The following is a 26,848-nucleotide window of genomic DNA, read 5'->3' on the forward strand; positions in this document are numbered from 1 at the left end:
TTCACGTATCCAAGTTGCTTAGGAACCGCGTCAAACATAATTATTCCTTTCCAGGGTGGGGTCAAGGAGTCGACTTTATCCTCGGTACGCTAGCGAATGACAACTTTGTCAACATCTCGCCTAACGGCTCCGGAAAGCCCTCGGGAATTTATCAGAATCATGACAAAACGTGCGCGATAATATTTCCTTATTTCACTCCTCACATTAGATTACCCATACAAAAATCAACATCAATAAGCAGCTGCAATAAGTTTCCGCGGAATTGAACTTGGTAAGAAAGAAAGATTATTTCTGTCTCTGCAACAAGGAGAATAGGATAAAAAAGATTTCGCTCACAGCGAATGTTTAGCGTTTTTACCGGTATGCTATACTTTATTGATTATTTTTTTATTATTTTCAACAGCTTGTGAAAACAACCTTTCATCCAAGAAATATTCACAGTCATGTTCTTCTTTTCCTGTGACAAATGCGAACGGCAGAATAAAAAGAACAATGAAAAGAAAAAAAGAACGTGTAAAGAAATAGGATGCGATTAGTTACAGCCACAGCCATCACTGTCAAGAACTAGAACCTTTTTTTAATCAGAACGTACCTTCCGGCGTTTTATTGGTTAAAACTTTAATTTAGCCTGGTATACCCGGCATTGATTGGACTCCTGCAGAGCTTTTTCTCAGAATTCATTATTTTGACAACCATATGCACCTAGGGTTAATTACACTTCGAATAAGTACTTCGGGCTCTCCATTTATAATTCTACCTTAGTGACCTGGCGTTATTCGGTGCCTAGCGTTTAATCAAGATCATACTTCTCCAAAATGCTTTACGTGACTGTTCAGTTTATTTAATTACGCAAAAGGACGGCAGAGGTGGGGGGGGGGGGGGGGGTAGTGGAGGGACGCATTAAGAGGAAATGCCCAGAAACGTCGATCAAAGCGTGGCCACGGTCAAAATTTAACTTACCTTTGTTTCGAGTTTATAGGGAGGTATTTATGACTTTTAAAAGGTTTTGGGGTTCGTTTTTCTAAATACCGCTTACTTTCAAGAATAATAAAAAACAAACTGCGGTCAAAAACGTAACAAAACAACACATGTTGTAAAAACCTTGATTTGAAAACTTGACGTTTCGTATCCTTCTACATACATCATCAGAAGTATAAAACGGTTTGCTCCATCACAAAAAATTTAAACGAGAAGACCAGTACCTAATAAGGAAAACCGATACCTAATAAGGAAAGAAATGACAATGGATATAAATGAAATAAACAGACTTAAAATCTGCTGAAAAAAAAAAACAAAACTGCCCAGCTAAGAAGAACTTTCTCACTGCCAACATTTTCATTTAATGCTGGTTGCAAATCACGAATCAAGTAATTAAGTCCATTATTTAATCTTTTCAAAACAAAACAAAAATAACGTTCCCAAAAAATAAAAATAAAATAAATAAAAAAAAAAACCAAAAAACAAAAAAAACCAGTCCCGCTACAGGGGGATCAACGCCATGCCCTTCCGAACCGAAGCGCGGAAATGTAACCACTGGGCTACAGGGGGACTCCTTGAGTTGGGTAGCAAATTTAACGCTACCTATATGCACATGAAATGCAGTTTTTATTGACAGGCTAACCTTCCATCGGCAAATGTGCTATGAAAAAATGACAGAGCTTTGCTCAGTTATACAGTTATTTTAAGTCCATTATTTAACGTTTTCAAAACAAAACAAACTGATAACGTTTAAGAAAAAAAAAGTGGACCCGGGCAAAAAAAAAAAATTTGGAGTCCCTCTGCGGCTGAACGCCATGCCCTTCCGAACCGAAGCGCGGAAATGTAACCACTGGGCTACAGGGGGACTCCTTGAGTTGGGTAGCAAATTTAACGCTACCTATATGCACATGAAATGCAGTTTTTATTGACAGGCTAACCTTCCATCGGCAAATGTGCTATGAAAAAATGACAGAGCTTTGCTCAGTTATACAGTTCTTTTAAGTCCATTATTTAACGTTTTCAAAACAGAACAAACTGATAACGTTTAAGAAAAAAAAAGTGGACCCGGGCAAACAAAAAAAATTTGGAGTCCCTCTGCGGCTGAACGCCATGCCCTTCCGAACCGAAGCGCGGAAATGTAACCACTGGGCTACAGGGGGACTCCTTGAGTTGGGTAGCAAATTTAACGCTACCTATATGCACATGAAATGCAGTTTTTATTGACAGGCTAACCTTCCATCGGCAAATGTGCTATGAAAAAATGACAGAGCTTTGCTCAGTTATACAGTTCTTTTAAGTCCATTATTTAACGTTTTCAAAACAAAACAAACTGATAACGTGGAATTCTTTAAGGGCTAGTTCAGATGCCGAACTTTTCATGAGCCGAACTTAATTCGAATGTGGATCGAGCCAAATCATGAAAACTGCACCTGTTGATTTAGACGGCGAACTTTATTTAGTTTTAACCAAATCACATCGAAATGTCAGGGATTTTTAGGCAAAGTGAAAACTGCTTTTAAAATACGTTATAATGATTTATGCATTAGGTTCGGCTCATGAAAATTTCGACGTCTGAATCAAAGCCGTTCCAAAGCCGAAATTCCCGGCTGAGTTAGGCCGGAAGAACGGCTGGGCCGTTCCAAATTGAAATAACCGTTCCTAATTGATTCAAACGCCGAACTTTTCATGTCATTAATTCAATGTATTTGGTTCGGCTCAAGGAAAGTTCGGCCTCTGAACTGGGCCTAAGATCCGTACTTTTAAAAGTCTTTGCCTATCGTGTACTAGCTGATAAAAGGGATCAGTCATCAAAAAGTAGCGTGGCTAGCTGGGTATTTTACGGTCAGGGGGGTTTGATGTGCTTTCTTAAACGGTCTTTTTACTCGTAATTTGGTTTGAACAGAAAAAAGAGATATTACGATATATATATCTGTCTGGATTCGCAAAAACATAGCCACAGAATTTGACTTGTCACTGATAATCTTGATACAATTCTGTCCTAGAGCTAGCTTTGGACAAGGCTCACGTAGCTCAAATAACAGCAAATAACTCTCCGGTATGCCTTTTGAGGCCAGGAAGACTAAATTCACTGTTTTTCCGTTGAATCATGAATTGCAGAATTTAATTAAGAGTGCTTTTAACATGAAATTGGAGTCTAAATCAACACGAACGCACGGATATCAAAACCGCGACGGAGAGCTAATCTATCGCTTTCTAAAGGCCTGCATCGTCCTAAATGGACTGAACAAGAGCTTCCTACATCGAGAATCGATTGAACTTCAACCAAACTAGGCCATAGTTAGCAGTGAGCGAACACTCAACATGTTCTCGTTACATCAATTATCGCCCGGAAGCCACGCAAATAAATTTCTTCCGCGCTAGCGAATCACAGACAGTTCTGATAGTTAGCTAAGCCGAAAACGCCAAAAATTGATAAAACAAGGAAATTCTACTCACGATCAGCGCTTGAACTCATGTTCTTCACTCTGTTCGTGGCCATGTTTTGCTCGCAAATAGCAATGTCCCGGATGTACTTGATTTTTGTCGAGCGCGGAACGGCATATCCAGATTTCAACAGATTTTTTTCTAAGTCTTTAGCTACATCAAAGTTCAGAGCAAATAGCACCAACAGCAGCTAGAAATGTCTCGTCCATTGCACGTTTAAGCCCTAAATTGATGTGGCTAAAGATTTTTGCTGTCTAAAGCAAGCACAACATTATCGCCACAGGGGAAACGGCCTACTGTTACGGGACTGAATGTGACCCGTACAGTTTGCACATCTCCTCAGGCCCGCCTCACGTACGATAATGGACGACGCTTGCTAGCAAATCGTTAGACTTGGGCCTTCATTGGACTTAATGATGTCCTCGGGCAGACTTCCTTTAGACAGCAAATACAGAACGCTGATCGGTTGACTCCTTCTCAGAGTCACCGCGCAAACTGAAATTGAGACGAGTGTAGTCTGGGCCAAACTTAATACCGATTGAAAAAGGGGCGGGGGCGGGGGGGGGGGAGGGCGGGGAAGCGATGAATAATGAAAAAAATAGATGAATAAATGAAACATGCAGCAAGAAGTCCTCTACATTTTATGCTAGGTAAGATTTACAGGCGGCTGTCATAAGGAAAGCAAAAAGATAAATAAATAAATAATAATAATAATAAAAAATAGATAAAAACCGCTTGATTTCGTTAACACTGTTTTCATAAATCCAGATATATATTTGAACGGATTAAGCCTGGATGACCCAGAAAGGCCGAAAAATGAGCGTGTCTAATTTATGTCGATCTTTCTAAAGCATCTAGAGTCAAACTAGGGAATTCCCTGACCAGTTTCGGACATTCTGTACCAATATATGTCTGGATTTATGAAAACCATGTTAAAGACTTTGCACCAAAATAGCACCAAACTAGCGGGCGTGTTTTTGGAAAATCTGTATATCTGTCCGATTTTCTAAAAAGATGCCAGCAGTTTTGAACGCCTGTATTCCGCTAGCTTTTGATTTTTTTTTTGGAGTAGGGAGGGGGGCTTTCCTAATGGCAGCAGCCTGTAGAGCTTACTTAGCATGAAATGTAGAGAACTTCTTTCTACTCTCTATTTTGTTTATTATTATAATTATTATTTAGCGCTACCCCCCCCCCCCACCCCCTCCCCTCTCTGCCCTGCTTTTTTTAATTGGTTAACCCAGGGTGCACTCGTCCGAATTTGCGAGGAGCGAGCACTTTAGAAAATACACCAAGTACTCTGCCTAACAGTTCCAAAACCAATCTTGTTCCCAGAGCCTTCGTTACCTTTGTCCAGCGCTGGACAGGGGCAACGAAGGCTCCAGGAACGAGATTGTTCCAAAACAGGAAAATAGGCGCAAAGGCGCTAAACGTCTTGTGACTAAACCATCAGTAATCGCTGGAGAGAAGAAACATCTGTCACCTGTACTTGTTTCTAACGGATATCCCTCCTCTTTTGTACAGAAGATCACAAAGCCAACTACAAGTCAAAGACATGATTTTGGATTTTTGTTTTTGAAAGTATTTTAATGCTTAATTTAAGATTCCCTCCTTCTTAGAATTACCGCTTCCCGCCGTTTCCCGCCGTTTCCCGCCGTTTTTCTCGCCCGCCCCGCCCCCTATTCTCCCGGGCCCCCGCCTCCCTGTCCCCCCCCCCCCCCACACACACACACACACTTACATTTGTTTGTGAAGAAGAATCACGGACTGACGTTACCGTGACTTTAAATCGTTACCCTTGACCGAATGAACTACCGGTAAGTTACCGCATGTAGACCGCAGCACAAAATGGAGAATAACAGGACGGCATGTAAAAGTAAGTCAGCCTTCTTAAGCTTTGAAGCAGACTTCAGCGCTATAATTTCATCTGTTCAAAACCTGCCTTTGCGGCTGAAAAGCGTCTTTGCGCTGAAGTGTCAAGTATCGGGAATATGCTAATTGGTTTAAATTTTAGTGAGATTACTCAATTTTCGAAGGCGTTTTATAAAGCGCTCGCGTAAAAACCCAGACTAATTTTTATATGGTGTGTAAGGAGAACACTTAGACACGTTGTAACCAGAAAAAACGAGCCCAATTGAACAATGGCCACATATCGAATAGTTGGTTTGTAATTATGAAGTGAAACTCGATTTGCTGAGACTGTGGTGAAGCCTTATCAAAGAAAGTGTTTTGTCGTAGCAAGAAGCATCATCTAAAACCAAAAAGTAGGCATAAATAAAGTGTCAGATACTTCTCCTTTTAAATTAGTTTCTTTCTTCCAGATGTTATAGGCTTTACTACTTGCGCAAAGACATTTACGACAATGTCAATTTATGTTAATTATCCTGTTATCCTTCGCCAGCGAGAGTGCGAAAATCGATTTTCTCAAATAATTCGAAAACCCGGCCGTATTTGGAGAACGAAAGCCCGAAACCATTGACAACTTGTCAATACCTCATTACAAATTGAAAATTAAGACTGGTTTCATTTTTTGCCGTGCCCACGATTTTGGCATTTTGCTCAATTTTTCTGTGCACTTGCTCTTAAACACCTTTGAACGTGCGCACTGACGAAATGGTACTGTGTTATGGATCTCTAGCGTTCTGATAGGCTACATGGTAGCACATAGATGGCAAAGGCAAAATCAGTTATGCGCAGAATACATTCAAAGCACTTCAAAGCCCGTTTCCGCGTGGTTGGGACTCGCTAAATAATCTGGATAAGTGGGAGTTCGGATAATTGAAATAACGACTGAATAGAAAATACAATTCAGGACCACAGGGAAAATTTCACATAATCGAGATTCGGTTTATGAACGGACAGCATGGAAGTAATGCGCAGATTTATTTTAGTTTATTTTTTCTACTTCGGAAACAGGCAACAAGTAATTTCGTAGTACAAAAACTGTAAAAAGGCTACTGAAATTGGTTGTTCACACAAGGGCTTTTCCGTAGTCTACTATATACTTTTACTGTATTCGTTCAAAAATCATATTTGAATGTCTTCCTCGTTCGGGAGTTCATACTTTTCTTGGTAGAGGCCCCTCATGCCATGGTGCTCTTGCACGATCCAAAGATAGTCCTGCATCACAGACCGTACATTTTCATGGGTGTTCTCCCAAGTCCAGTATAAATGGGTCCTGTTAATGGCCTGCAGGTGGCCATAGCTGGAGAAGGAATGAAAAAAAGCCAAATTGAAACAACTTAAAACAACTCTAAACTGACTTAATTCTTACGTTACTTAGACAGCCGACATTTAGGTTGTCGCGTTACGCTAAAAACTGAGGGCTAAGTAAATTCTCGGACACCCCAGCTAACCGTACTGTCAGTTATGTTTATCCAAAACTGAAGTTCACACTCCCCGTTATCGACTGTCAAGAAAGGAAAAAAGTCATAATACTCCCACCCCCTTGCTTTGCTTCTCCCACCCCACCCCAATGAACAACCTATGGTTATTGTACTGACCCGTAATCTTCGATGTATTTTGCCAGATCCTTTTTAGGCGCTGAACCGCTTGAAAGCTTTTCCCTTGAGCCCGCAGATCCAGCTACTATGGTCGTCAGGTAAGCTGGGTTAATATAAACGTGTTCTTTGGTTTGGTTATCCAGTTTACCGCCGTACGCTGAAATTAACACGGAGTGTCGGTTAAAGACAGCTGAATAGATATGTTTCCCTGCTGCGTTCGCAACAAAAAGTGAAAAGTGATGTTCTGGCACCTGATATCTGGCAAAATACATCCACATGTCAAATTTCAGAACGAACTTCCGATTTAAATCTTGATTTCTGAGGAAAAAAAAGGGGGGTCGGAGATGCCGTCAGAGACGATCGGAAATTCCCAAGATACGAGCTTGCCTTTTGTCATCTGAGGCCCATCCCCATTGGCTTACCCATAGTAGCAGATATTCGTCCCCACCAACCCACCCATAGTCTTAATGTACTTCCCAACCAACCTACCCATAGTCGTAGATGTATTTTGCCGACAACCAATCAGGTGCCCGGGTCCAGTTTGAGAGTTTCTCGTGAGATCCCGCAGATCCAGCCACAATCACTGTCTTGAACTTGGGATTTACATAAACATGATTGTCCGTTGGTTTATCCACGCTTCCGTTGTAAGCTAGGTACAAAACGACAATGCGTTGTTGGGGTCGATTAAGACAATAGAACATGTGGCACTGAGAAGCTTACGACAAGAATTGATTAGTGGTGCAACCCGGCGCCTGGCGTACGATCACCGCGGTGGTGTACGACGCTGCAATGTCGCATGATTGTGAAACATGTTACCGCTTGACAAATCGCAGCTTCAGATATTGCAAATGATGAAAGTTGTTTTTGTAAGACACGGACAACGAGAGCTCAAAAAAAAAAACGCACACGACAAAGTTTGTATATCGTCTAAAGTGGCCACTGAAACTTTTTACAGTGGTGCAAGAAACATACTTTATTGTTCTTGTAAAATAACTGAAAGTTTACCACAACTAAGGCCATGTTTTCATGGAATTGAAGTGGTTTCTTACAAAATGTCAATGTTTAAGTTGCGTTTGTCAGTTCTTTTATACTGGTTTAAATAAGCTACAGCTAGAACTTATACGGCAGTCAGTATGTACAAACCAGAACCAATAGTATTTGGGTTTCGCGACATTCGCTGCACTTATGCTTTTCTTACTTACTTGGGTAAAGCCGCTGGTAGTTGTGTGCGTGGCCACATAAGTGTAGGTCGACACCATACTTGTGCATAAGAGGTCCAAAATCTGAGAAGTCTGTCTTCTCCATAAACCACGCCTACAGTGATATGAAATAATTTAAGTCAACGGTTTATATCGTAGTTATTAGAAAGCGCACGTACCAGATAAAGAGGTCAAATAACCCGTTCTAGAATCTCTCCGAAGATTTAATCACGGATCGTTTCTTAAGTTCTACTGAGGCAATCTTAAAGCAGGAAGAGCTAGTCTAGAGGGAAACTGTTGGCAAATTCCGTAGAAAACTGAAGTAATGTAAGGTCCAGTGAAGCACAAGTCTAGCCGCCTCTCCGAGGTGTAGAGTGCCCAGCCCGGCTATTGTGCGGGAGGTCTGGGGTTTAACTCTCGTTAAATAAATTCCGATCAGCTTGGTCAGTGACTGGTGAACATCTCAGAAAACTGTTGCTTACACTCGTTTTCCCGTGTTTATTACTGGTTCTGATCGGATCAGTGCGTTATTTGGACTGCCGTGATCGGTCAAGCCTCGTAACATTTTGTTGAAACACCCAGCTTCCCAATCAACGCTGGGATATCTTAGTGCGGCCTAATTTTCTCGTAGATAACATCGACACGGGGGCACAGGGAAAATAAAGCTGACCTGTTTCAACAATTGTGACGAGGCTCGAAGATGTTATGGCTTAAATTTTGGTTTCACAACAGTCATTAGAAAACACTTTCATCATTGAAGCATTGGCAACCAAATGTACCTTGTGGGCAAGAGAAACAATCCATGGCGTCTTTTCTCTGTTCTGGTTGGCCTTTATATAGGACAGAACAAAAACGACAAAACAATATACAAACAAACTAATGTGAAAACAGATGGAGGGGCCAAAAAAGTTTAGAAAGTAAATAGAGTTAGGGTGAGATGTATGACTGCTAACAGGGTAAAAAAACAAAACAAACTGTCAACGTCTGGGGTTATTTCTCATATTTAATACAAAAATTGACCTTTTGTTTTGTAATTAGACTTCACCTTAATCAAGTCAGCCTCAAGCCAGTTGAGTTGTCTCTGAATTTGACCCTGCAACAAAAAACACACATTAGCCACTGAACGTCTTTTTGAGGAAATCACAAAAACTGGTACCGTATTCATCACATAAGAAGTCTATGTGCCCTAATTATTTTAAAGCGGCAAGAGAAAATGACGAGACCTTCATTTTCTCTTAAAAGCGGTTAATGTATAGTGTTCCATCAGTTTAAAATTAGTTACGCCCTTGGCACTGTTTCTAACTAAATGAGTTTTTCTTAATAACTGACCGATGTCTGACAAGATCGGAATTAAAAGAAATTTCTTTGACCGTGCTTCAAGAGACAGCCAAAACATGCATAAAAGTTGAAAGGCTCCTAATACCTTATCAGAGTAATAGTAGTACACTTCAGTGTCAAAACCTACGAAATGAATGAGGCCTATATCCAGACTCCACCTACAATAAAGACAAAACAGTCAGACAATACTTCGGTGGTTGAAAGAAGCAGTGTGACGTGCTAATACTGTTTTTTGATCAGAATTGATCAATTTACTTTTTTCTTTCTTTCGGTTCTGGCTTAGCAGTGTAACTGTTCTAGTTTAGGTATTTTTTACGATAGTGCACATGATCATCAATCTTATTTCCAAAACGTCTATCCACAAACGTCTCTTTGCATTCTGGCTCGTTCATATCCCACGCGCCGGGTTAATATTTTGCTAAGCTTACGATCTCGACGTACTCAAGACAACATAGAGGGTCTGAGGACTGACTAATTTCCAAATGCTGCGTTTCTTCTATAGCTACGTTAATTAATTAGCGTCAAGAATCAAAGTTACTTGATAGAGATTAAAGATTTTTATGGAAAAAGATGAATTACCAAAGACTCGTCTCACTTCCGCTCGTCTGTCCAACACCCAGCTCCATGTTAGAAAAACGATGAAGGTAGTGGGTGAAGTTATACTTATACTAAAAGATAAAAAACACTGTTAGCCAAATTGAATAAAGCGTGCGTTGTTGTTACCGGTATGCTGAAAAAAATTATTCTGTGAAAAGAGGAAACAGTACCTCGTGATTTCCTGGGAGAACCATATAGGGTACTTTTGTGGCAATGGGCTGTATAGACCTCATAAAGCTGCAAGATTTAAAAAAGCAAAGTTAATCCTTCTCTAAGTCATCAAAACATAAATACAAATACCGAACAAAAGCATAGAACAACGCGAACTGAGTGAGAAGAAAAGAAACAAAACAACATAAATTTAATTACAAACATTGTAAAGCGCCACTGACCTCTGGAAATTAGCGCTATATAAATTCATGTATTGTATTGTATAAAAACTGAAAAGAAAGTGAAGGCGTAGACTGGCTTGTTAGAACAAAAAGACACACGGAAAAGGCGAATAACGAAGAGCTCCAGAAGTGATACCGATCAATGAACTCTGTTCCTGAAGATAAGATTCTACTGAGTTCGGTTTCCCACCACTCGTCTCTCTTGCAGAAGTCATGTCCGACTGGTGATCTATAAATACCGAGTATAGAAGAAATTTTCTCCCCGAGGCTAACATCTCTCTTACTCACTTATCTCCAGTGTCTCCGTCTTTTTCGTACATGTCGTAGGCCATATCTGGAATAAAAAAAGACGTTATAAAGTTACAAAGACTCAATGACCTTTTCCATAGAGGTCAAAATAAAACTCAAATCGAAGGAAACTACAACTGACCAGAATTGTTTACATGGACAGTATCAACGCATCTTCACACAGATACATAGAGGCCGATATCATGATGTCCACGAAATTCCAAGAACTACAATAATGTAAATATTACAAGAAATATTTGGAATCAGAAAGAAGAATTGCGATTGACACTGAAATGGTGAAAAGTGGGAGAAAGATTGACGCACAGGTTCACAGTATGACAGACTCGTCCAAGACATCCCAAATGTTTTTTTTATTTATTTTTCTATTTTATTAGCTTTGTAGAGGTTTGGCAGGGACATTGAAACAGCTAGGTAGCCAATTACTGCGGGCCCAGAAATAAAATATATGTAAAAAAGAAAGAAAGAAAAAGCACATTACATGCAGCACATTATTGGTAGGTCTAGAAATCTTGTGGAGTTGCAATTCAAACAGATGGTTTTAAATGTTCGAGGATTGTCCGGATTGTAGTTCATTCTGACAGCACGAGAAGAAGTGATTTGAAACTAGCCAGAGCAGCATTAGCTAAGTCCATTCTGCCGGTCAGTAAGTTCCAGATTCTGATTGTTCTAATAAAAAAAAGATTTCTGATATGTTGTAGTTCTACATCTCTTAGGGACAAAGATAGGAAAGCTAGTAACAAATCGTTTGTCGACTGGTCATCGAGCCAGGCCAATCCATCGTAGGAAAAAAGATGGCGACTCGTTCATTTGCTCATTCGTAGCGTACGAAAAATTTAACAACGCTCCTAAAAACGCGTAGAAAAGTTCTTAAATCTTCAAACATAGCATACAAAATGTCGTTAGTACAGGAACAAATACTGCCAAAATATGGTTGTGTTAGGTTAGCAAGGTATTGTGGTAAAATGTACAGCCGCCATCTTTTTTCCTACCCTTGCGTGACAAACGGGGACATGCCGGTTACGCAGAAAACCACGCGTATGTGTTTTATATAGACAGTGTACCTCCGACATGAATTACGGTGTCATACCCTCCGCTGTTCACTTCCTGTATGAGTCGATTAAGACTGACAGAATTTGTGTAGCCCATGTCACCATATACCTATCAAAAAAATTAAGCACGAGGTCACAATGGAGTCCTGAAACTGAACCATCTTTCCAAAACTGGTAACAAAGACCTAATAGCGCCAACAGAATTTTCTTACAGTTTGTCGAGTATGGTGACCCGTAGGTGTCACGCCAAAATTAAAAAAGCTCACGGCAAAACAAAATAACCTCATGGCAAAATAAAAAAGTTCGCACACAACAACGCTTTTCATCTTGCAATGCAATATTGAAAATTCTAAATCTTAACCTGTGGAGGCGCAGTGGGGCTCATGGTTAGTGCGCTGGACGGTCCGGGTTCGAGCCCTGGCTCGGTACACTGTGTTGTGTTCCTGGGCAAGACACTTTACTCTCACAGTGTTTCTCTCAACCCTGGTGACCCAGGTGTACAAATGAGTACCGGCGAATTTAATGCAGGGGCTAACCCTGCGATGGACTAGCATCCCATCCAGGGGGGAGTAGAAATACTCCTAGTCGCTTCATGTTACAGAAACCGGAATAAGCTCCGGCCCGATGGGCCACTTGGCTCGTATGCAGACTTAAACCTGGTACTAAGCCACCGTTAGATGAGCTGTTCAATAGAAGGCTTGATAATCTTGAAATTAATGAACGCCTGGATGAACGTCACTGAAGATTAGTGCCGATGCGCAAGTGTTCACATCTTGACAACTTGGTTTCTTGGTGTATTACAATTGAAAAACAAACCCTCACATTTTTAAAAAAAAACTCTGCACTAAAAGCCCCGAAATTTTCGGAAAACGTATGCGTGACCTGCACACGCGAGCGTGACATAAAAATAGGGAAGAGTTATTACTGTACTCACCGCGAAGACTAGGTTTCCGTCTTTAGTTTGAAAAGACATGACTTCACTTGTTCCGTTGTCCGGGACACCAACTTGGTAGTAATAGCGGGTGTTTGGTTCGAGACCTGTCAACTACACGACGTGACATAAATTAAGTAAAGAAATTGCGTGACATCGTAAATCACAACCTGGGAATTATGCAAATCCGTTATGTAATAATTTAAATGGACACCCTTTCGTTCCTAAGTGGGAAGCATTCAAGATGGAAATAATCGAATTTTTTCCGAAGATTATAGGGCCAGCAATAGCATGGTTTGTGTATTACGGGCGATCACTTTAGAAGAATAGCTGACCTCGATTTTCGACGCTTCCTGGAGCCGGAAGTTGATGAAAATTCATGTGAATCGAAACCAGACGCTTAAGTCCTAAAGGACTGAAGGTTTTCATGTATATAACGAATAAACATTTTCAGTTTCAAAATCACTTAACGAACTTAGCGATACTGAAATACATTAATGTCCCTGTTCAGCATTCTAACAAAGTGATACAAAAAATGCTTCTTATAAAGTTTAAAGTGGAGCCTGCCGATGTCTGAGCAACATGAATTTTTCTAACGTTCATACCTTCACATTATGAATGGTAAAATTATGTCCTCCGGTACCAAACACGAACGAATCCCCAGTCACTTTCTTGTTTAACGTGTTAGGACTCGTGCCATATGCTACGATTGTCTCTGGCTTCAAGGTCGGCGAGGGAGTCACATAGTTAACGATTCGCTCGCTGGAAATTCCCGTAAAACCGACGTGTATTTGCTCGGGCTTGTTATCGTCTGCTTCTCCATAACTGCAGTAGACCAGGAGATGAATGAGGAGTACAGCAAACATAGAACGAGTCATTGTCAAAAGCAATCGAAGACTTGTCCCTGCGGAACGAATGCTACGCTGAAAAGATCACGACCTCACGACGGGAGTGAACTCATGTGACGTTCACGAGGCTGAAATGTGATTGATGTGGAGCTATTTCTGGCCAGCACAATGGGATGTGAACAATAATCATAAAAAGCGCCACTTTTTCTTCAACCCAGTTCTCCTCCCCGGTCTAATTTACTTGGCAGCTAACCGCGTCTGGGAGGAAACTGATTATTATATTTTTGGATCTTTCGTTATTCAGATTCCAAGTGATGTTGTTTGACAAGGGTCTGTCCGCGGCTGGAAGGGCCAAGAGGGAACGGAGGGTAGGTGGGGGGGGGGGGGGGAGGGGGGAGGTGGTTTCACAGGCTAGACTGGAACAAAATATTTCACTTTCCTATCTTTTGCAGTATATCTATTACGCAGTTAAGTATGTAGTGTGGCATTCATGACGAAGCAATATATCGAGTCTATATATATGTATATTATTTTTTTCAAAACAGTCTCGGACGCGGTCGGTTTAAACACATCACGTGAAGGAACCAAAACTGAGGGTTCCTCAGGATTAACTTTAGCTTAATATCATACCCTTTCGAGCACTTTTCAGCTGGTACACGTGATGGAACATAATACCAATCTTTAAACCATGCCATAGAAAATACAGCCAATCAGAATACAGGAAAGCCGTTGTATATTCGGCGGCATTACACAAAACCTTCCCATCGTGCGCCGCATGTATATCGCATTGGCCACTGTATTTCCTAAATAGATATAACGACCGAAAACATACAAATAACGCATGGAATATTCCGTGGTATACCACTCGAAAGCGTTGCATAACTCGTATTTGTCAGTCGATACAATAATGGTATAAGTAATGGTCATTTTCTCGACATATGAAGGGATTACCATAGCAGTTGGCTTTAAAGGTTGAAAGGTGGCTGACAACAATAGGCCATTTTATAGCGGAGCTCCGGCGGCCCGAAGGGCCGCCAAGCGGAGCCCCATACTCATATAGGAAAGAAAAGGAAACCCATGAGTTGATTTTCCCATGGTTATCATGGCTAGCGGTATTGCTCGTGGGCGCGTACGCACGACGGCGACGACGACGACGACGGAGTCGCGCAACATGGCGGCCATACTCCAAATAATCCGTTGACTGAGACATGCAGCCTTGATTTATCGTGTACTTCTTTGATATTGGACATCCATGTTATGATCAATTGATACCTGTCAAAACAAGGTATCCGCTGACAAATATCACGTGACCATATCGCAGGCTCAAGTTAAAAGCTCATCGAGGTCGCGTGTTTTTTTTAAGTTGACCGCTGATCAAGTGCTAGTTTTCGATTGGATCGCGGGCTCATCTGAGGTTAAGTTGTTGAAAACAGGGCAGGATTGTTCGGAAGCCGGTTAACGCTAACCCAGGATTAAAAGTTAACCGAATTATAACTTTTTCTTCTATACAAATGTTTTTTGCTGCTTTGTTTTGTGTGTGTATTGATTATTAAAACTCAAAACAGAAGGCCAAACAATATATAGAAAACCTCAACGCAAAGTTACAAAAATCAAATCGAAATTTTACCTTTTCCTGGGTTATTTAGCTCTGAACAACCCGGCTCAGGAGTTACGCTTTTAGGCTGGCCTAAATCTATATATTAGTTGTGTGCTCAGTTACCTGACCTATGAAAGCAAGTGAGGCTGGAGGTGACCTTATGCGCGTACAAACGGAAAAAATACAAAGAATTGCGGCGGCAAACACTATCAGTTATCCAACAACAATGCTCTGAAACAAATGCTTGATCATTGTTGAATTCGAACATGTTTTGATCATTTGCTAGAGCTAGAGTGATAAGTTATTCTCATTTGCACTACAATATAATCCAACACACATGTGAGTATTTTGTAGATTCTGTCCGAAATTGCCTCGCATCCACGTTATATTACATTGTAATGCAAATGAGAAAAACTGACCGTGTGAAGGGCCATTAAAGATGTACTGTTGTTATGCTAACCTGTTATGTCACTACGTTTCGTTTGTAGGTGTAGAAAGAAAATACAGCAAAAGTTGTAACACGTCCTACTTCAAAATAAGCTCTCTCAACGATGTATGCCACTGAAAGCAACTTATCCTATTGTTTGCTTTATTTTACTTCCGCTCTCCCTACATCTTTTGCAAATGAATATATGAAAGATCACATATTTGAACTGCAGAGAAAGATATGAAGACATGATTGATCATCGCTGTTATGCCCACAACTTAAGCAGTTGTGAAATTACGGCCTGAAAAAAATTCAGACCTGAACGGGATTCGAACCCGTGATCTCAGGTGCAGTGCTCTACCAACTGAGCTATCAAGCCAACTGGGAGCTGGTCATATCTTTCATATATTCATTCGCATTCTTCATCATCTACGGGTATATTACGAACTCACAATGTGACCAGGGGCCCGTTTCTCGAAAGCCCCGGAAACTTTTCGGGCTCTTAAAGCCATTTTTAGTTTATCTGTATCTAAAAGCGGAGAAGTGTATACGCCTGAAACTTCTTGTATAAAGGGAACCTCTATTCATATTAAGAATACAACTCATGCCGATCATGTGAATAAAACAGCTCTGTAATCGTAAGGTTCGAGATTTTGCTATGGCTTGACGGGTCTGAAAACTTTCCGGGGCTTTTGAGAAACGGTCCCCAGCTCTCAGTTGGCTCGCTAGCTCAGTTGGTAGAGCACTGCACTGGTATCGAAGAGGTCATGGGTTCGAATCCCGTTCAGGCATGAATTTTTTCAGGCTTTAATTTCACAACTGCTTAAGTTGTGTGTAACTGCAATGATCAATCATATCGTCATCCCTACATCTTTTGTTAATCGTTAAGTCGTGTAATAAACTTCCTATAATAAACCAAGCCTTTTCGAGACCGTAATGGAAGAATATTTGTCCTTGGCCTTTTAACAATAGTCCTCGCTACGCTCGATCCTTACTGTACCGACGATACAAATGAGTAATAAGACGAATACTGTAGATCCCAAACTTTAAAAATCGCGAAAAAAATCGCGAAGTAGTCGCAGAAAAATCTCTTATCAATTCTCGGTTTTTCACCGGTCATATGATCAAAACTAAAAATCGTAACTATGATAGATGATTGATATGTAAACAACCTCGCAAAAATTAGGTCTCTGCTGTTTTTTATTCGCGAGTTATTCGGAGAAGTGTTTCACCCAAATAAATTTATAGAACTTTGTATGGAGACGCCATGTTGCTGCCCCTCGGAGGGGAAAACCAAGAATATCGATCGAAAGAGTAACTGATTGACTGTGGACAATTGGCTAGGAATAACAAATGGTCATGCATGAATACCGTCTTCCATTTCAAACACTGAAACTTTAATTTCCGGCAAACAGGAAAGAGTAAGGCGAGTGGAGTGGTCGGCCATAAATATGCTAAGTTCATGAAATCCTCGTTAAAAGCCTCATTGCAGTAATTGTTTCCAACGAATAGTCACTGATCAAGGCAGAATCATGGGTTAATTATAAGATAACGCCTTTTAAAGCGAATTGAGCTTTATTCCTGAAAAATTCGTACTAACAAAACCTTGGCTACTGTTAGTTAAATACTGAAATGCAGTGCGAGTATATAAGGCCGAGAATTTAACCAAGAAAAAAAAATAATAAAACGAAAAAAAAAAATTAAAAAAATAAAACACCTGTTCAACGGGTTCTCAGTCAGCAAGTTTATCATAAAGCCCGCGCGGCAGATATGGTCTGTATCGCTTTGAGCAGCCGAAATAACAGAGTTTCGCCGTGACTGTGTAAATCTAAATTTTGATAGCATGTAGTAATTAAATGGAAGTTACTAGCGAGGTGGCACACTGGAAAAGAACATGAACGAGCTAGTACAATGCCAGCGCAATAAAAAATATATTTATCAGCTGCCTCGCCCCTTCAATGTTCATAGCTGTTATGTTGCTCGGGGCATGAAAGAAATACTTCCGAAAATAACTTAAAAATATATTTATGTTTTATACCCACAACCAAATTGTCACGATTTGGAGTTGACACACAGAAATCTAATACAAAATAATCGGTCAATTCCCTGTGTAAACAATAAAACGTTTCATGGTAAACAAATTAAGAAATAATACATCCGAACAGAAAGTGAAGAAGCTCCATAACTCATCGTAATAGTCCTTAAAACGTTTATTTCAGCTGATTAGCGAAGGCTATCTCTTTTCATAAAGTAATCCTGCATTTGTGCTTTCAATGTAGCTTTGGACGAGAAGACTTTTAAAATCGTTTATCTTCAAACGCCCGCGCCAATCAAGCGAGCAGAGATAGTGGCGCTTGAGGCCAAAATAGGCAAACTTTAAATTATTGCGAAAGGGAATAATTCGATTAGCACATGCAGTAAACAGGTGAATAAGGCACCATATTGGACTCCCGGGGCTATACCTTTTTTTTCGTTTTAATATTATGACGAGCTTTTCGTTTTAAATAGAAGTAAACAAAAGTTGTCGAAAAGGAGGCCGTTTTTATTAACTCAAACAGTGTTTGCCACACACATACTACCTTTTCGAAGTTGTTAAAAGTGAACTGTTCAACTTTGTTGAACATGTTATTAGTCCTGTGGTTTGATGTTTATTAAACACGAGTGCTAGCGGTGTTCCTTGTAAAAGTAAAACGTGATCTAAAGCTCGAAGTCGTGGTCGATTTGAGACTCGCAGCTGCGGAACCGTTGCCGGCAAAACGCTTTCGGCGATGGAAGATATGTCGTATGGCTTTGCGAAAGTCTGGCTTCAGAAATGAATATACAACTGGATTAACAAGTGATCCCAGAGCGATTGTAAACAGAGAAACGATACTAAGATCGTTGGGAATCAGGTCGGGACGTCCGATTTCGTGCACGATGGTCATGTACTGCACTGGAAGCCAGCTAAGACCAAACATAACAGCTACTATTACAAAGACCTGCGCAAGCTTTGCTTCCGAAGAATTCTTGTTTTTTCGGTCTAGCGTTTTTCTCACAGAAGCGGTGATGGCTTTCTCGCGTTTAACGCTTCTTTTCACTTGCTGAAATATTTTGAAGTAGCCTGTAAAGATAAACGCGAACGGCAACAAAACGCACAGCGCGCTCACGCTAAGGACATAGATTTTGTGCACAAGCATATTGGTGTCTGTGTTCCATATCAGAGGGATTAAAGATATGAAGATTGCCAGCAACCAACTTGCAATAATCATTCTCGTAAAGTTCCTTCTCATGATGTTTTCGTACTCCAGGGCTTTTAACACGGACACATAACGATCGAAAGTCACAGCTGCCAGGTTAAAGACACCAGAGAGAAGCGTGATGGAAACTAAGTAGTCCATGGCGGGTGAAGCTAGAGAAACAAGCGCCGCGGGAATTAAGACACTTCCAATCAACAGATCGCTAAATGCAAGCGATACAACAAACCCGTTTGTGTACGTCCGCATGCTCTTACGCTGGTAAACTATAATACTAACTGTCAAGTTAGCAGCGATGATTAAACTTGACAAGAAGATGAACGTTACAACAAGAGCTAGGTTATCGCCCATGGCCGGTGCAAGGTTCGCCGCCAGGGTTGCTGCTACTGAAACTCGCGGGTGTCAAAGCTTAGAGTATCGTGAATTGGTGCGGAGAACTTTCACAGCACGGTGGCCAACCGTAATCAAAATCAGCGCAGATCAAGAGTAAAGAGAACCAAGACGCTTGAGAGTCTCAGTGGTGTTTTTCTTTTCCCGAAAGCCACACGTACATCGACAAACGAAGAAGGCTGTTATGGAAACTACGCCGCTCTGGCGGGGCGGAGTGATATTGTTCAACCAGTAAATAATCAAGGTGTTAAACGGTGGCACAATGTTATAGACGAGCTGATTAATCCTTTCAGTTTTTAACACCACCAACAACAATACTCACTGCCTTTGACGCATACAAAATTTATCTTCCGTTTCAAGTCTTTCAACAAATGAAACAAAACTGAAAGTTTCACACTTTTCAATCTCCTGAGAGAACAAGTTTTGCTACCTTGTTTCATCAAACCTGCAGGGGGCGCTCATACCAAAAGTAGAAATAAAAGGCCAGGATGGTTGAGAGCCGTTTCGACTGTTTTCCTGTGTAGCAAAACCCACAATCTTGTTAAAGTTTAACAGAGAAGCAGGTCTCGCGCTGAGAAGGCACTTGACGGGGAATCTATATAATGGAAAACACTAAATCTGCTGTTGACATCAACCATGAAGTACAGTTTCAAGACTACAGCTTCTTTGATACGAATCTTGAAGGAAAACGTACCATTGAAGATTTGCGCTATGGTCTGCAAGACTCCAAGATTCCGGATGTTTATTCTGTGGCTATCTAATTTATTCCAAAAAGAAGTCTTTCACACCTTAACTTCCCTTGGAGACCGCGAAAATGTATTCATGTACACAGCCGGCGGGGAGGACAATTATAATCAGAATTGATTCCTTTTTGGTGGGGGTTGTCCAATTTGGCTCCTACACAATAAGAGAATGGCGACAATTTTAATAAGCGGCTGCAATGTAGGACCTTTTGCAATACGCCTTTTGTGAATTAATGCAAATTTCAATGTTCTTTGATGCATGGTTTACCTTCAAAACATCGTTTTCCTTCTGTGTTGTGCATCGTTATACACACGTAAACGAAGACACGAAAGAAAATTGTATAATTATTCGAGCATCCATACTGATAAATAAACATAGAAAGAAAGTCAGTGAATCTATTCTCGAATTAACTGCAAGAAAGGACAATACCCAGTTCTGTTTTGCTTTCGTCTGTAAACAGTTTACAAAGCAAATTTACCTTAGGAGTTGAAAATATCGAGAGAAAATAAAACATCTGCATTTAAAATCTTTTGTTTGTTTGAAGGCCTCTGATAATTACCATTTTCATATCCGTTGTCAGAAAGGAAAACACTCAACTCCTTCAAATGGAATTGTGATCCAAGACGTTAAAAACGTTTCCAAATAGCCTTTTGTGTTTTCATGGTTTGTTCAAACACAGAGAAAAAGTAAGGTTTTCAAAACATTCGCAGAAAATTGGCTGATCCATATAGAGAACATTTTTTAAAACCATTTGATTTTACAATCAGATGACCTTTTTACGCAAGTTGTTTCATATTTCACTGAGTTTCTTGGTCAGAACGTGACAAGAGAGTGTAAAACAGCTTTTCAAATATACGGAGGAGAATAAAACATAGTTGTATTCACGAGGTTTTCCCCTTCGAATGAATACTGTTTTAATTGGTCGTCTTTTTGTGTAATTTATCCTGTGTTCAAAAATTGGAAGTTGAATTAAAGGACTAAAGGAACAAACAAAATACGCTAAAAATTGTGATCCAAGGCATAGTGAAACAAACGGGAAGACAAAGCATTCAGTCCTCCAAAAGAGCTACAACAGAACGCATTATATTAGTTCGTTTCCTCATCAATTCTATTTTAATTATTTCGTTTACACATAAAAAGTTTTCAATTATGCCGTATTTTTTTGCCAGCTTGTCGCAACATTCGAGGAATAATCGTTGTCAATCCAATTTGAAAATCGCTGATTGGGTGCTGTGAGACAGAGCGAAGATAAAAGTGAGAAAATGCCAAGAAAAATAATTAAAATATCCAAATTGGCTCGTAATCAGAGCGATAAACTACACGCATGGCTACGAAACCGAAAAAATAAAACAATAGAGTTTGCCACGATTATAGAAAGTGGGTAAGCACGGCATAAACTTACATTGCTATGAAATTTTTACTTCAAATATTTCCTTTGATTTTAGCTTAACTAGGTACAGATTATGTTCACATCCACGACTAATTTCATGAATTTGAATCCACTATTTCAGTACTTATAATTGGCGATTATACAGACCGAGTTTTAACACCTGTAAACACGCAACGCAAACCAAGAAAATCCGAAGGATAGAAAATAATAACGAGGAGACCGTTGAACCTGTATAATGTCGATATTTGTGGGAAAATTTTTATTATAAACAGCAAGAAAGTGAAAAGAAAGTAAAATGATAATTAATTCTAGACAAAGGGCCTACAAAAAGAGCAGTTTTTAAAACGGTTTGTAAGAAAGTGTTTCGTGCGTGTCTCGTTTTAGGTTTTGTTGAAACCGCAAGAAAGCCAAAAAGATACCAGTTTGCCTTATAAGTAAATAGTAAGAGACAGAATATAAGGACGAACACGTATTTCTACTTTGGAAGCAGTCCCAGTCTCTAAGACTCTCGGACTCCAAAACGTGACTGACGTGACACGTCGCGTGAGATGCGATGACTTTACGCAGGCGCACTAATAAGTTCGAGAATTCGTACTACCCACCATCACGTGACCCATCACGTGACCCATCATTTACCAAAGACATTCCAGAATGAAACGGTAGCCTTTGATCATGTTGGATTAAATACATAAGTAATTACAAAAAGAAGCGAGAGTAAACTACGACGTCTCCAAGTCACCTTAACTCCATAAACATGTAGAGAAGATAAAATAACGGTTGAGATGTTAATTTGTAGTGTGTGAACGGTGTAAGAAGAGAGTGTAACACGGTCTTATTAAGAGTTCTTACGTGTCAACAATTATAAAAACGTGGAATAAACTTAGATGAATATTTGTGCACGAGTTAAGTCCGTCTGTCTATTGAGTTTGGGTTTTCTTTCACAAATGAAACTGAAAAGCACTTCGTAAATTCAACAGTAATGCTTTCCTGGGCACTTTCTTTCAGCACGGCAAACATGTTAGACGGGTCAAGGGACTTGACACCATGGTCTTGCAGTGGAATAGGCTCTTTGGTCTTCGATGTGCTGGCAAAGGTGGGCTAGTAGTATAGCCGACATGTTCTGAATTGCATAGATCACATTTGAAATTATAAACAATGCATTGTTGGTTTACCTAAAAACCTTAATTAGATCGTGTTACACTTACACATATTCTTCCAACTTTCACCCTATAAATTAACATCTTGACCGTTATTTCATTTTCTCTACCTGTTTATGGAGTTAAGATGACTTCGAAACATCGTAGTTTACTTTCGCTTCTTTTTGTAATTAATGGTATTTCGGAATGTTTACTTATCGAAATATGCAAAGCCTCTGCCACATTTGAATGGAATGTCAAATGTTATAACGCCTCTAATTTTAATCTGACAAGCGAGCGAGCCAAATGATTTCTCCTGACAGCGCAATAACCTCGTGTCATGGTTTAGAGCAACACCTAAAAATAATTCATTATTGTTCATTTGTTCGCAACAAACTTAAAAGCAGGGCTGAACTTGAAAGCAAGTATTGATATCACTAATAAACCGAGATGATCTGCAAGGAACTTGCCTGCCTCTACGAGTTACAGGCTTACTTCCCGCAACCACTGCAAGGTTAGTTTCTTTATCACAATAGGTCATTTCCGAGTTGGCTTTTGCCTCTTTCTCAAAACGAGTCTTCGTGCGAAACTATTCATGTGAAACTGTGTTTCCCCTAAAGGTCCATTTTCACGCAAATCAAACTCATTTTCATTCGAAAGTTTTGCACGAGGACTCGTTTTGAAACAGAGGCTGGAGTAACTCGGAAATGGCCAATTCCACCAGCCTTACCAACTCATAAATTTCTATTTTTTTTTCACCTAAGCTAAGTTTTGTTATGAAAAGGTGGGGTGATAGTAATGTGATCACCCTTCATACTTGAACCACAAAACTAAGCAAATAAGCAATTTAAGCTTAAAATTTATTTTGCTTTTTGACTACACCAAATATAGATCTATAATGCTTAAGAATTTGTTTGTCAATCACAAGATCGCTTGTTCTTAATATAGCGAAAACATTAAGATATAATCACTGACTAAGAAAAATGTTTTCATAGCGTAAAATCTTCTCACATGTCTAGCTTTTAAAATCCTCTTTCTACAGTGCTACCTCAAACCAATACAAAAATAATAACAATTTGATTATGAAGTAAATCCGTTAACGGGTCGAAATCCAATTGCCAGCTTCGGGCATTGCGGTAACGAAGGAGGTCTGGCCGTCTCGTCTGAATTCAAGGTTGTTCATCTACAGAAAGCGTGGGTAAAATATTTTAATGACTGGTTCTTTGGGGCACAATAACTTTTATTTTGTTTTCGATGTTTCATGCTATAAAGTCCAGGGAAACATCAAGGAAATCAAAACTTGCTAACCAAACGAGCGAACATAATCCACATGATAAATTACAATCATCGAATTGTCTGTATCACCCGTACACGGCATACATTTGAATTCAGTAACCACGTGACCAAGAAACAACCAATGAGAGAGAACGCTAGATTCAGCTAATCTATAGCGTTATAAGACCTTATAACAATGCTGGTTGCTCAATATGAGCAGCCTAACTAAGCATTGTCATCGGTTCACACCGGTAATTTTCGCTGTTAAACAAGACGTTCCGGTATAAACGGCCCCGTTTAACCTGGCCATTCTCACGCCAGGTTGTCAGTCAACCATCAAAGCGTAAACAGCTAACAAGCAACCTGTGCTTTTACAATAAATGTCATTACCTTTGATCAGGCGGGTTTTTTTTGTTCTGTTTTGTTTGTTTTTGTTTTCAAAAAAGAGAGAATGCCTGATTGCAGGTTACAAATGCCACTGATAAAATGTTTTTTTTTTTCATTGTTGTTGAGAACGTTAAGTTAAAAATTAACAAGTTATGCCTTATTTTGTCAATATTATCTGCGGTTTAAGAAACTTTGAAGCGTGTTCAGTTCATCGCACGCTTGGCTCTCCAATATGCAAAACTACAAATTAGCATTTTGTGCCTAGGCGTGAAATACGAGAGGTGCCATCTGCGGAACGTCTTGTTTAAAGGAGCTTTGTCACGGATTGCGCATCTTGAAATGTTCAGCCTAAATTTTTCAAGTTCGTTGTTTGTAATACGTGTTAATCCTCTTCATCCTTAACCATTCTTGTTCCTTTATGGTCTATTATTATCTTTTTTTTTCATATCTCAGTAAACTACTATTTTTCTTCAATTTTTAGGTAATATTGTACATGGCCAAGATAACTCAAAGTAACGTGACTGAGCTCCTTTAATCTAATAGTACTGTGAACAAGACTCTGGGAGAAAAAGAAAGGTTTTTTACTACTTACCAATGCCATCCTCTCTACACATGTCCTCAGTAATTTTGTACATCACTGTGGCGGAAAGATCTGCAAAAACCGGACAAAAGGATGTCAGAATTAAAACAGAATTGGAACAAGAGAAAACAGACATGACAGATTACTTACGGGGTTCATAATAATCATAAACCGTGACGGATGCTGGTTTGGTTTTCTTCACCATGGTCGACTGGTAAATTTTGAACGAGAACCTAACTTTGTCAATCTGAAAAATAAAAACATAAGAAAACATTTTAACATTGTTGTTTTCAATGCGGAGAAACTATCCCAACTAAACCATTCCAAATCTAAAGAGCAGAAGAAGTGTCTTTACATAGCCCGAGGCATCAGTTTATATTCACCCGAGGTAATATCAGCTGGAAACCGCCAAAAAGCAGTAAAGAGCTGTTTCGTGTTTTTACGGTCTTCAACTGTTAAAGGGGCCGGCAATTCCCTGGTTTTCGTTTCTCTTATTTTTTTTTGGCGCTGTGAAATAGCAGGCGAAAACGCCGCCGGCTCTCACAGGCTTCTGGGTTCTTAAACTGTGTAAGAATATTACATGACGTATTCCAACCAATCAGAGCTAACATATTTTATTTTTTCATCAACCAGTCAGTAGAGAGACTACAGCCAGTCACGACTTGACTCCCGTGTCCTTTCCCAGCATGCCACAGACTGCATGCTTTTGCTTCGAGTTCTTATTGGTTCGTTCTTAATAGTATCATCTGCGTTTGGTAAGACTGGAATTGACTGGAATCACTTCGCTGTAAGTTCTTCGACAACTGTTGGGAAAATTGCTCTTAAAAATACCTTCGTAGCTACTATAAGCGAACAAGACAAGTGAAGAGACTAGGGATGTGTGTTCTTCTGGTATTTCACTGACAAAGAGAAACACTACAGCTTACCTCGTCAAAGTATAAGATCACATGTTGGCCCTCAATCTCATATCGCTTCAAGCCAAGTTTAGGACTGTTCGAAAGCTAAAATAAAATATTTGAGACATAGCATATCAGATACCAAACAAAACTATTTGCTCCCCTTGTAACTGTCATAACTGACAAATGTTGCTAAATCAAGGATGCAGCAGTTACTAAACGAGTTACAATGTACGCTGTTTGTTACTGAGACATTCTTATCATCTTCATGGTAATTAGACCGGAAGCAGGGGTGATTAACAGCTGATAAGAGGGAGCTGGTCGTGATGGGTGCAGCAGTGAAGAGAGCTCTCGCTTTTCACCAGTGTGGCCCGGGTTCGAATCCCCGATCTGGCTTCGCAAGTGGGTCGGGTTTGTCGCTGGTTGTCGTCCTTGCTCCGCGGGTTTTTCCTCGAATTCTCCACTTTTCCTTCCTCCACAAAAACCAACACTTACCAAATTCCAATCCACTCATAACTCTCATTTATTTTACATGTATTTCCTGATATAGCCTATATGTGCAGTCATTTCATTTAGTTAACGATATAGGAGACGTCCATGATAGGCTATAATAGTACAACAAACAAGGTTTCATGGTAACTAACTTTTTTATGAAAGTAACATGATATTGGCCATGAACATGCGTCTCTTTAAAAAGGTTTCAAAGCGCTGTAACTTTACATTCCTCCGCTATAAAAATACGAATAGTTCGCGTGTTTCTTTCTACTTCCTGATTTGAGTGCGCGTTTTCCTGAAATGTTCTATTTTTGTCAATGAAAGTGCTGATAAATTGATTCGCAGCTATTTTTTTGACCATGGTAACTCACCCTATCTAAACTCTCCTCGTCAACCTGATATCCTGAGACAAGTTTCACATCAATAACCGCCATGTTGGACGAATCTTCCCTCAGCCACCTAAACCAAGAACGAACTATCAGCAAGCTCATAAACGTTTGAATGAAAGAGATAGAATTAACACTCAAAACCTCTAACAAAACAATAAATGAATAGAAAAATGCCACGTTCAAGGTGCTACAAGGTGTTTACAAAGTTTCATAGCGGTCCAAGCCAAGCGTTTCTCTCCGAAGCTACCAAGGTTCTTAGACAAAAAAGGTTTTAAGACTGCTCACAGTTTGTTTTTCTTTCGAAGATCAGGAAAAGAATACAG

At 39.9% G+C, this 26,848-nt stretch overlaps 3 protein-coding genes across 6 annotated transcripts in view; all 3 read right to left on the reverse strand.

The window, feature by feature from the left end:
* Window positions 1-3,981: 3,981 nt before the first annotated feature.
* Window positions 3,982-13,946, reverse strand: LOC145478603 (acid phosphatase type 7-like). Of its 3 annotated transcripts, XR_014048296.1 has the most exons (13): window positions 13,344-13,943; window positions 12,742-12,852; window positions 11,820-11,916; window positions 10,738-10,783; window positions 10,228-10,294; window positions 10,040-10,128; window positions 9,546-9,618; window positions 9,168-9,215; window positions 8,902-8,952; window positions 8,126-8,237; window positions 7,413-7,572; window positions 5,914-6,625; window positions 3,982-4,604 (listed from the first exon to the last, which is right to left on the reverse strand). XR_014048296.1 is itself a non-coding variant. In XM_081456700.1 (12 exons), the coding sequence occupies exons 1-12, from the start codon at window positions 13,614-13,616 to the stop codon at window positions 6,448-6,450; spliced, it is 1,302 nt and encodes a 433-aa protein (XP_081312826.1). In that variant the 5' UTR covers window positions 13,617-13,946; the 3' UTR covers window positions 5,191-6,447. The 3 variants fall into 3 exon arrangements, 2 of the variants coding, with proteins under 2 accessions (XP_081312826.1, XP_081312816.1); XM_081456700.1 differs by lacking the exons at window positions 3,982-4,604; window positions 7,413-7,572 and adding an exon at window positions 6,924-7,080 and having other exon boundaries at window positions 5,191-6,625; window positions 13,344-13,946; XM_081456690.1 differs by lacking the exon at window positions 3,982-4,604 and having other exon boundaries at window positions 5,193-6,625.
* Window positions 13,947-15,533: 1,587 nt separating this feature from the next.
* Window positions 15,534-23,262, reverse strand: LOC145478709 (adenosine receptor A2b-like). The gene has a single exon (XM_081456816.1). It carries the CDS (start codon window positions 19,192-19,194, stop codon window positions 18,262-18,264), a length of 933 nt encoding a protein of 310 aa, XP_081312942.1. The 5' UTR covers window positions 19,195-23,262; the 3' UTR covers window positions 15,534-18,261.
* An 80-nt stretch (window positions 23,263-23,342) lies between these two features.
* Window positions 23,343-26,848, reverse strand: part of LOC145478377 (C3 and PZP-like alpha-2-macroglobulin domain-containing protein 8) — a 44,226-nt gene continuing 40,720 nt past the window's right edge. For both annotated transcript variants that reach the window (XM_081456388.1, XM_081456393.1), the window contains exons 33-37: window positions 26,508-26,595; window positions 25,672-25,746; window positions 24,896-24,992; window positions 24,758-24,817; window positions 23,343-23,686 (exon numbers count right to left, since the gene is read on the reverse strand). In XM_081456388.1, the coding sequence (XP_081312514.1) occupies window positions 23,673-23,686; window positions 24,758-24,817; window positions 24,896-24,992; window positions 25,672-25,746; window positions 26,508-26,595 (334 nt within the window). In that variant the 3' untranslated portion in view covers window positions 23,343-23,672. The remainder of the gene's footprint in view (window positions 23,687-24,757; window positions 24,818-24,895; window positions 24,993-25,671; window positions 25,747-26,507; window positions 26,596-26,848) is intronic.

Source organism: Orbicella franksi, chromosome 1, assembly GCF_964199315.1.
Source record: "Orbicella franksi chromosome 1, jaOrbFran1.1, whole genome shotgun sequence".
Taxonomy (NCBI): Eukaryota; Metazoa; Cnidaria; class Anthozoa; order Scleractinia; family Merulinidae; genus Orbicella; species Orbicella franksi.